Source organism: Sebastes fasciatus, chromosome 7 (genome assembly GCF_043250625.1).
Source record: "Sebastes fasciatus isolate fSebFas1 chromosome 7, fSebFas1.pri, whole genome shotgun sequence".
Taxonomy (NCBI): Eukaryota; Metazoa; Chordata; class Actinopteri; order Perciformes; family Sebastidae; genus Sebastes; species Sebastes fasciatus.
This window is the reverse complement of record NC_133801.1, coordinates 34,871,963-34,883,021: the sequence shown is the minus strand read 5'-3', so window position 1 is coordinate 34,883,021 and position 11,059 is coordinate 34,871,963. Positions and strand designations below refer to the sequence as shown.

At 41.0% G+C, this 11,059-nt stretch overlaps 1 protein-coding gene across 1 annotated transcript; it reads right to left on the bottom strand.

The window, feature by feature from the left end:
• Positions 1–3,842: 3,842 nt before the first annotated feature.
• Positions 3,843–7,112, bottom strand: LOC141770848 (uncharacterized). Its single transcript, XM_074640692.1, has 2 exons — positions 6,947–7,112; positions 3,843–6,559 (listed from the first exon to the last, which is right to left on the bottom strand). Exons 1-2 carry the CDS (start codon positions 6,996–6,998, stop codon positions 6,198–6,200), a joined length of 414 nt encoding a protein of 137 aa, XP_074496793.1. The 5' UTR covers positions 6,999–7,112; the 3' UTR covers positions 3,843–6,197.
• Positions 7,113–11,059: the final 3,947 nt, after the last annotated feature.

Genomic DNA, 11,059 nt, shown 5'->3' with positions numbered 1-11,059 from the left:
GCAAGGCTCCAGCTCGGCTCTGATTGGTTGTTTGCCTACGGTCTGTGAAATCTTGCAGATGCCGTTAGGAGCACCGGAGGACACAGAGGATCATGATTTTTTTTCAGATTACCTGTCTCATACACTACTGTCAGGATATAGTGATGTTTTATGAAAATACCTTTTTTAAATCATATTACTCCAATTCTGGGCTGCACGGCGGTGCAGCAGTTGGCACAGCACAGCAAGAGAGTCGCCGGTTGAAACCCAGCTTGGGGTCCTTCTGTGTGAAGTTTGCATGTTCTCCCCATGTTAGCGTTGGTTTTCTCCGGGTGCTCAGGTTTCCTCCGACAGTCCAAAGTCATGCAGGTTAGGTGACTCTAAATGTCCCTGTATGTGAGTGTGAATGGTTGTCTGTCTCTATGTGTCAGCCCTGTGATAGTCTTGAGACCTGTCCAGGGTGTACCCCGCCTTCACCCAATGTCAGCTGGGATCGGCTCCAGCCCCCCCCCCCGCTCCCCCCCGACCCTGAATAGGATAAGCGGTTTACAGATAATGATTTGATGCACCAATTCTACCTACTGCTGCTTTAACTGCCCCCATTTTCTCCCTGTCAACGGATGTGAAAGGTCAACTTTCAGAGTGAAATTACTGGTATTCAGGAGCTAGGAGAAATTCTGTTTAAAAATAAATCAGCTGTGCAGTCATTTTTATTCACCAACCACTCCAGAATATCTGTGCACAGATATGAGTAATGATATGTTTATTTTACACGGATGAATTATTTAAGAGAACATTTGTCTTGTGTGTGTAAGGATTTCTGTCAAAGTATCTGACAGTTGAACGGAGCTAAAATGTTCCCCTGAAATTATTGAGGAATGAGAGTTTTCAGCCTGGAGCGATGTGTTGATATGTGTCAGTCTGCTGTGGATGTGCCCTCGGTCTCTCACTCTGTTCAAAGTGACAACACACAGTAGTAAAATAAGCAGCACTTAAAGAAAGAAAAACAACACAGCGGGGTGGTTATTAAAATTAAGCAGAAACAGTAATGAGCAATATGTTTCAAGAAAAACAAACAAAAAAAAAAAGCGGTCTTGTCTAATGAACCTGCTGTCCAGATGGTTTTAATACACAATACAAGTCTGGTAAGGTATTTGAAATGAAAACCACAACCTCAGGTCTGCATGGTGTCACGCTTCGTAAGTTTAAATGGCTACATGGACTGCAGGAGACAATAGCACAGTCTTCCACTGATCAAAGTGTTTCAGTGTGTCTTACAGTCCAGCCTGGTGCTAAAACGTCTGTTTCGTCCAAGGGATAGGAAACATATTTTCTCACTTAACTCTTGTGATATTTAGCCCAGTAGTTTTGAGTTACTGACATTTCTGCCTCTATCCCAACACAATGGAGGTGAGTGGAATTGTATTTGTGATGCTTACATAATCGAAACATAACCTTTAGAGAATGTACAGCTAAGTGTCTATCCAGAAACAGCCTCACTGTTGGTGTCTGGATAATCCACAGAACACAATGTGATTGTTTTTTTTAGGTATGTTTTCTTCAGTACTTCTGATGAAATTGCACACAGGTCTGTGGTTTATCCAGAAGAACCACACTGTAAAAACACAAAATATTACCAAGTATATTTATCTAATTACTAGTCAAAATATCTCATAACACTTATGCCTAATTTAAGACACAACACACAACAAGTAATATTTCAGTGAAAATATGGACCTGTTCCTAGACCAGGGGTCTGCAACCTGCGGCTCCGGAGCCACATGCGGCTCTTTAGCTCATCTCCAGTGGCTCCCTGTGGATTTTTAAAAATGGAAATGATTAACTGTTTTTTGTTTACATTTTCATTTTGATTTATCACTGTTGTAGGTCGATGGTATGATGGTACGACGGAGTATTAGGGCCACATTGAGGAAAAACAAATAAATCTGAGATTTCGAGAATAAAGTCGAAATATCATGAAGTAGTAATTTTATGTGTTATTTTATTTTTTTCTAATATGGTTATGACTTTATTCTCGTTATATTCCGACTTTTTTTCTAGTTAAGTTATGACTTTATTTTCATTATATTCCGACTTTTTTTCTAGTTAAGTTATGACTTTATTCTCGTTATATTCCGACTTTTTTTCGAGTTAAGTTATGACTTTATTCTCGTAATATTACGACTCCTTTTTTCTCGTAAAGTTATGACTTTTTTCTTGTAATATTATTACTTTTTTTCTCATAAAGTTATGACTTTATTCTCGCGATATTGCGACTTTATTCTGGAAATCTCAGTTGTTTTTTCCTTCAATGTGGCCCTAATACTCTGTAGTACATTGTCTCTTTGGCCCTCACTGCATTAGATTTATATACTATATACTTAGACTATAAACTGTGTTACCTTCATCACAATGATCAAATGTTTTGCGGCTCCAGACAGATTATTATTATTATTTTTTTGATAGTAAAGGTTGCTGACCCCTGTTCTAGACAATGGATCTTGAATAGTTAAGTGAAAAAAAATGTTTTTATTCATTACAAGCTTATTATGACACACAACACGTCCTGATACTTGTGAAATATAGCAAAAACAATTTCCCAGCTAATTTCAAGATCTCTTTTTATTTTGAAAGGCCTACATATTACATCTTATTTCAAGAAATCTTAGCAAGTGAATTTTCATTTTCACTTTTCACAGATTTTTTACATGCAAAAACACTTTGTATTCATTGTATTTTTCACATTGACACAGTACTCCAAGTATTTTGTGTTGGATTCCAAATAAAGTTGGGGGTTTAGATTAAAAAGGGAATGGTCCAAATCAATGCCGCAGAGGCTGAAATATCCCGATTTTTAGTACCTTGTCAAGCTACAAAAATGCTGGATCCTACATTTCCCAAAATGCAACTCAATTGTTTTTTGTTTTTTTTATTGTGATTGGTAAACACTCCCATCTTTCAACCTCCACGCCAACACAGGTTTTTTTGTCACTGACTTCACAAAGCTCCCCTCAGAGTCATATAAGACAACTGTTTTCACAGGTAGTGGGAGAACGGGGTTGGGTGTCACATTCATTAGATCTCACTCCCTAGAGGGCGGTGTTAACAATGTTGCCACTGAAATTTTCAGAGTTCGGGTCAGAAGTCATCTACAGGGTCATTTCAGGAGTAAGACACTTGGCATTGAGGTGAGAGGACTTTTAGTGTTTTTCATGGCAAAATGTAAATATCCAGCTCTTCTCTTCCACTCTTTTATACCATGGGTTTATAATACAAGAAGTATTACCATTAAAAGGTATAAAGGGAGATCTATTGTTTAGATAGTTGTTAGGTTAGTCCAGGGGTCAGCAACCTGCGACTCCGGAGCCACATGCTTAGCTCCTCTCCAGTGGCTCCCTGTGGATTTATAAAAAAATGTGTGGAAATGAATAACTGTTAACTGTATAACTGTAGGTCTATGGTACGACGGTATGACGGAGTATTAGGGCCACATTGAGGAAAATAATATAAATCTGAGATTTCGAGAATAAAGTCAGAAGTTTACGAGAAAAAAGTCTTAGTATTATGAGAATAAAGTCATAATATTAGTATAAATATGTATAATAGTATAGTAGTAGTAATTTTACAAGTTATTTTCTTTTTTTCTCGTAAAGTTATGACTTTAATCTCGTTAAAATTACAAGTTTTTCTCTCGTAAAGTTATGACTTTATTCTGGTAATATTACGACTTTTTTTCTCGTAAAGTTATGACTTTATTCTGGTAATATTACAACTTTTTTTCACGTAAAGTTATGACTTTATTCTGGTAATATTGCGACTTTTTCTCATAAAGTTGAGACTTTATTCTGGTAATACTTTGTGACTTTATTCTGGTAATATCACGACTTTTTTTCTCGTCAAGTTATTACTTTATTCTCGTTATATTATGACTTTTTCTCGTAAAGTTGTGACTTTATTCTCGAAATCTTTGATTTTTCCCCCCTCAATGTGGCCCCTACCTCACTGCAAATGTTTTGCGGCACCAGACAGATTTTTTCTTTTTTTTTAAATATCTCTTGTGATACTAAAGGTTGCTGACCCCTGGTTAGTCCAATGGTTCTCAAACTTTTTCTGTCATTCCCCCCTTTGGAGGAAGAAATTGCAGCCAATGCTGTTAAAATATTTCAAATATAATAGATGGATAAAATGTTTGCCATGGGTCCTAATTTCCTAATTTAAAGTATCACACACTATCAGGGGGGTGACTGTCAGTCATTTTGAAGGAGACAGACACAGATGCAGCAGACACAGACCTACTCATGTGCTCGGGTCTATTTTCGTTTGACACAATATGCATATTAAATGTAACTTGCCTATAATAATAATAATAATCTGTTGTTTTTCTTCAGATGACATTAATTATATAACCGATCATGTTTTGAGAAGAAATGAGTTAACATTTCTCCTATGATAGTTGTTTCTTATAGTTTATTCAGTCGGTAGTCCTAGTGTGTTAAAAAGGTTGGTAAGATGAAGGTTAAACTTTATCAAACCACTTTTTTTATTGACATGACTGAGATGTAATGTCTCTAAATGTCTTCTTAATTTGTCGGGTCTCATGCTTACAGCTGCCAGAGTTTTCAGACATAAAATACACACTGGTCTCTCCTCATCTCCCACCGCCTTCATTATTATTTATATAAATGTAATTTATGGTGTCGTGGGATTGCTGCTATAGACCGCCCCGTTACAGGTGCGTGAGGGAGAGAAAGCAGTTTTTCACCGCCGTCAAACTGTTGTTTTTGAAAGGCTGAACGATGAAAAATATGGACTGAAGCAGAATATTTAGTTAGTTAATAACGTAGTGAATTTTGGAAATAATTACAATCTCTCTTTTTTCAATAAATTTTGACTTTTGGACTGAGGATTTCCTGTTAGTCGCAAGCAACAAATCCCAGTTGGGGATGCTGATCACAATCTCTTCAGGGTTGGTTGTCACATGTCACTGATAGTGAGTGACTGACAGAAGGATGAGTTGAGTATTGATATAAATAAGGATAAAAAAGGCACCTCTAGGAATGATTTTCCTGTTTATGTTCTTTTGATGCAGAAGATGTGTTTTGCATCATTTTTAAGATTGTCTCCATTTTTCTATTTTTCCCCATTAAAATATTATAGTGACAACCGACCCCATGATTGGGATGGTTGTCACAAGTACACAAGATATATTTGACAGTGTATCTTTTGAACAGAATAAGCTTAAGGAGAGTAAGGTCACTCCATTCCTACCTGACACTTTAGGCTTCCATTACACATTGAAAGGGAATCTATTACAGTTTGGTTTTTGTTTCAGATGCAGCGTCTGAGGGATTTAAATTAAAGGTGCAGTGTGAAGGATCTGGTGGCATCTAGCAGCGAGGTTGCAGATTGCAACTACCTGAAACCAAGTTTGTAGGAGATCTACGGTGGACAACGCAAAACGTGAAAACACGAAAGGCCCTCTGTAGAGCCAGTGTTCGGTTTGTCCATTATGGGCTACTGTAGAAACATGGCTGCCGGCTCCGTGAACAGGTTGTGTCTAGAAGGGAGCCTGCAAATGTGAAATCTGATCTGCAAAGTCTTGCGAGACTTGCTGCCCGACAATCTATCCTCACCTTAACTATTCAAGGTCAATGCCTAACCTTAACAATCTGGTGAGAGTTTCCCCAGTTAGCGGGCTCCCTTCTAGCCACTACCCTGTGAAAAAGGACCCACTCTGCATGCAGATATAAACGGCTCATTCTGAGGTAACGAAAACACACCGATTCTTATTTTTAGGTGATTATACACTAAAGAAAACACACTTATTAATATTATATTCTATTTCTTCCAATAGATCCCCCTAAGTGTTAGACAATGTGCCTTCAAAGCAGAAAGTGTGATGTCGACGACTAACCCCGTTCTCCCCTACCCAGAGATTTTGATGTTTAAATTGGTGTTATTTCCCTTTCACTGGTGAAACTCCATTCACATTCATTGTATTGTGGTGGGGGCAAAACATCTCCAATTCTGGGTAAATAAGACCAAAACTATCTGCATGACTGGATGCCACTAGAGAATATGTTTTGGGGGGATTTGGATGAACCCACTCTTTAAAGCAGATGATTTGAAGATGCACACAGTGGTCGTGAATCTTAAAAGTAGACACTAATGCAGCACACGTTTGAAGTGATGAGACTAATGTAAACGGAGAGTTCTCATTAGTCGTCCTCCACCTCCAGCCGGGTGAAGTAGAACGTTATCCTGGCCCCTTCGTCTGTATCGTACAGAGCCTGGCAGGTGTACATCCCCTCTGCGTCCCTCTGAAGCTCCTCTATGACCAAAGCCGAGCTGTTGACGGGCACCTGCATCCGACCCAAGTGGCTCGACTGAGACTGCAGCTTTGGGCCTTGTCCGTAGTTGTAAGCCACCGCTACGTTGTTATCAGTGCCTGGTTTGGTGAATCCCCAGATGAAGATGGTTGGAACGGTGGACCCACAGTCCAAGATGACCGAGCCTCCCACTGTCGCTGTAGCATGGGAGCGAATGTATTCCACCTCCTCCGGGTCAAGTATCTCCAGACCTGTAACACGAGACAGCCGGAGTCAGTTACTATTACTGTAAGGAAAGGAAAGCTCTCGTGTTGTTGTCTACGCACTGACAAAAACAGCCCCAACAAGCTCAGTATTGACAGATGGTTATTAGTGTCTCCAGAAAAATTTTGCAAGACCTCACAGTTCGTTGGGAACGGACTGCGTCAGCTCCTCAGGATGAGCAACACATAATTAAACACAGTTTATCTGCCTTTGGCCTATTCGATGGATCAAATTTTATGACCCTCCCTCTGGCTGCGCTTAGCAATTTGACATAATAATGGCAGCAGTTTGTGATAAAGAGAAGCTCGCAACTCGCCTCAACTTGTCTCCAACACAACGTCTTTGTTGTTAAAGTACATACAATGATCTTTTACCTTGGAGAGGAAGAGCCAGCCAGCAGAGGAGCAAGCAGAAATAAGGAGTCATCCTCAGACTCCCCGTGGTGCCACAAAGATTCAAATGGAAATCTCAAATCAGGAGGTTATTTAAAGCCCATCACAGAGGAGGACGCGTCTCCTCTCCAGTCCACACCGCTGTGCACGCTGAGAGTGACTGAAGGACTGACAAGGAGAATTCTTTCAAACACTGGATTCACTTTAAATTATTCATCGGTGCGTCCACCTCCCCGGCGTCGCTCCATTTCGCCCGTCTCTCCAGCTCTTCCACTCATGACTGGGCTAATGGCTGGACCGGAGAGTGAAAGGTGTAGGGTGTCAGGATGATGCCATCGCTTCATATATTATTGAATAAACCGGTGGCGATAGCCTTTTTAGAAATTCCATCACTGCCAACGTGAAATTAAAAACCTGGGCCCGGCAAGGGTGGAAAATGGGCGCGGAGGCTCCCTCGCAAACATGCCAGTTATTATTTACCCTATGAGGCACACAGCCAGAATCAAATCACCGCTGATTCATATCATCTATTGATATTTCTCAGCTATGACTCAGTGGGCAGCATTGTGTTGTCTCTAAGCTTAGACATATGGAAGCAGTGCATATAGACACTCAAAAATGCATGGGTTTTTGCATAATTCATGTATGGGTATTACATTCTTTAAAGTTGGAGTAGGCAGATTGGAGCAAATATGATTAAAAAAAGTTATTTTTATAAAACGGTCACTACACCCTGACAATAATCTGACAAAAATAATTTGCGTCTTTGTCCTCCGGTGCTCCTAACGGCATCTGCAAGATTTCACAGAATGGAGGAAAAGAAGCAGTCGTTTGCTGAGCTGGAGCCTCACCATCTCTGAGCAGCTGTCAATCACTCACAAACTCCAACCAAACGGTCAATCTAGGCAGCGCTGATCAAATATGAATCACTATTCTGTATTATTATTACTTAATACTGTATCTGTTACTGTAATGCCTATTTCTCGCCTCAAATGTTCTCAGAATCATCTTGTAGTGTACTGTTTAGCTGTAAAATGAGAAAGTTTGTGACCCGGCAGCCATGTTGAGATCAGTTGAGGAAATACCAAGCACCGCCCACCAGCCGGAGCAAACTAGATTTTCTACAGCCTGAATACAGAGCCATGAGGAGGGGCAGAAGTCTCTCAGAACACTTGAATTCCAATATACTGAAAGGTTATTATGGAATATTACGCCAAAAACTTTCAACCTACCCCCACTTTAAATGCTTATTGAAGTAGGACACTCGTGCAAGTATCTTCATTAAAAAGGTTCTGTTTAGATTATAGGAGGAGACAAACAGTGAGCATCATTAGTGGTGCCACGCAGCAGCCATCAGAGCCTCTAGTTGGTATTTGGGCCTGCTAGCTGCAACAGAAAAAGGCTGGATCTGAGCAGTGCTGCCCTGCATGCAGCCCATAAACCTGCTCTTACTGGAGGCAGCCCCAGACTGGGGAGAAGGCTCTAATTAGTGAGGACTTTGCGTTCAGCTCTTTTTTTGGGGGGGAAGAGGAGTACTATATTTAGAAGGCTGCTGGAAGACAGACAGATGTAATAAAAATGCAATATAAAACAACATGGTTTCTGAAGGCAGAGTGGATTGGAAGATGGAGTTCAAAGGTGTGTCAAACGCTGACAAGCTAGTAAACACGTTGCACAGTGATGTTTCTGAACAAATTGGCAAAGAAGTATATTGCAATGGAAAATTATGTACGAAAAGACCAAAATGTTGCAAATGCACAGCAACAAGAGTGGAAGACATAAAGAGTACACTGTTAAAGAGGACCTAATATGCTTATTTTCCAGTTCATACTAGTATTTTGGGTTTCTACTAGAACATGTGTACATGTTTTAATGTTCAAAAAACGCTTTATTTTTCTCATACCGGATGTGCTGCAGCACCTCTTGTCACCCTCTGTCTGAAACGCTCTGTTTGAGCTCCTGCCCCCCCCTCCCCTCCCAAAAAGCCCAGTCTGCTCTGATTGGTCAGCTGGCCCACCATTTCAGTGGGGGAGAGTAGTTTGGCATGGACTTTGGGCTTTGTAACTTTGCAGATCTTTTAAATGCACAACAAGACTTGGTCAAAACTGAGTGTATGGCTGGACCGTGTACGGTCAGTCTGTGAATATGTGGCTAAATTGTTACACAAATAGTCAACAGTCATGTCTATAATGTTAAATCCAGCGGTACATGTCCACCAGGTCTGGCAAGGACACTAGGGGACACGCTGCTCCACTCAACTGGCCGTTGACATACCATATCGTGGAATGCACCTGATTGGTCCCTGGTTTACTTCTTGCCCTTTCAAACAGGAAACAACATGGCGGCCTGCTCGTAAACATTCTGTTATTCCGTCTAAACAATCCACCAAAATCTACTTCTGAAAACATTTTAAGCGAGAAGTAGGCTATGCCACTGCTGAATCTCGTTTAATTTTAGAACTAGATCACATAGTTTGACAGCTCGGTCCCAGTTTCGTGACCTGGACACGTCGCGCTGTACGGGCTCATTTGCATAACAGACTTTTTCAAACAGTCACTCAGTGACAGACTTTTGCGTTTGTAGGGCTGGCCCTCTGCGGTCCAGCCCAAAACGATATAACGCACTAAAGGAAAGGGAAAAAGCACAAAAGCATAAACAAGTCCTCTTTAAGAGGTTAAGACTGGTTTATACCAACGTCGTAGTACAAAAAGTGTGCAGCTTGTTTTTCTGCAGAAAGTACAGAAAAGAAAGTTTAGGAGTTCACAAATTATTTAACTTGGTTTTCTTTTGGAAAGAACTATCAACAAGTTGGAAGGCAGTTTTAAGTTATTTGCGCCCCACTGGCCGATACCCCGGGGTATATACAAGGCATGGCTCGCAATACGTGTTATTAACTGAGGGGCAGCATTAGGCATCGCAGCCTATACAGCCTGCCAGAAACCCATTAGAAACGCTTTAGCTTTATTGTATCTGATCTGAATTAGGCCTTACATAAGCAATATAATTATCCTCATTATAATATATTCATTTTGTGCACAGTCAAAATGTAAGCCCATGTGCAGTGCAGTTAGGCTGCTGACCATAGACTGTATATAAGAAGTGGATGTAGTCATCATTACGTCACCCATTGGTTTGTGGACTGCTGTTTTGAAACCTTGAGTTTGGCATTTCGGCCGTCATCTTGGTTTTTGGTCGTCACCATCTTCGTTTTTTGGCAGTCACCATCTTTGTTTTTGGCCATTGCCATCTTGTTTTTTTGCGGTCATCATCTTGGTTTTTGGCAGTTGCCATCTTGTTTTTTTACAACCAGAAGTGACACGAGAGGGTGGAGCTAAGTACAACCGAATGCTGAATAAGACATTGTTTTAGGTGGCTAAAGGTTATAATTCATTTTCATGAACTGAAAACACACTGTGAAAGGGTTAAAGTTCTAAGATGAAAACACAGACAACTCCCAGACCGGACAAGGCTGTCATAGCGACCTGTCAATCACAAGGTAGCCACACCCTAAAGCATCCCCTGCTTTATGGTCTATCTGACTCTAAATGGGACCATAATTTACTAAATGAACATCATGCTGTATTGAAGAAGACTTGAAACTAGAGATTGAGACCATAAACTCATGTTTACAATGTTTACTGAGGTAATAAATCAAGTGAGAAGTAGGCTCATTTTCTCATAGACTTCTATACAATCAGACTTCTTTTTGCAGAGCAGGAGCGCTTCCCCATAAAGGCAGTGTCCCAGGGCCCCCAAGGAGCCTAGACCCATTGGGACGCTACTGTGAATAGGCGCATCAGCTGGGCAGACATCTGGAGGATGCCACAAGCCAGACTAAGGTTCCTGGTAAGGGCAGCCTATGACACCCTCCCATGCCCCTGGAATCTCACCCAGTGGTTTGGAAGCGAAGTTGGCTGCCCGCTGTGTAGCAACATCAAGGCAAGTCTCCAGCACATCTTATCAGGATGCAAGGAGGCGCTGAACCAGGGACGCTTCAAAGTGGCGCCATGACCAAGTCCTGGCCAAACTGGCCGAGGTCCTGGAGAGATGTAGGGTAGCAGCGAACTGCACCCCAGAAACAGCAACCCTAACCCT

Bases quoted from the DNA above. Each gene is read 5' to 3' on its own strand.
- LOC141770848 (XM_074640692.1), bottom strand. From the start codon at position 6,998: ATGACTCCTTATTTCTGCTTGCTCCTCTGCTGGCTGGCTCTTCCTCTC. The intron at 6,560-6,946 runs GTAAAAGATCAT...CTCGTGTTACAG, and splicing joins GCTGGCTCTTCCTCTCCAAG to GTCTGGAGATACTTGACCCG.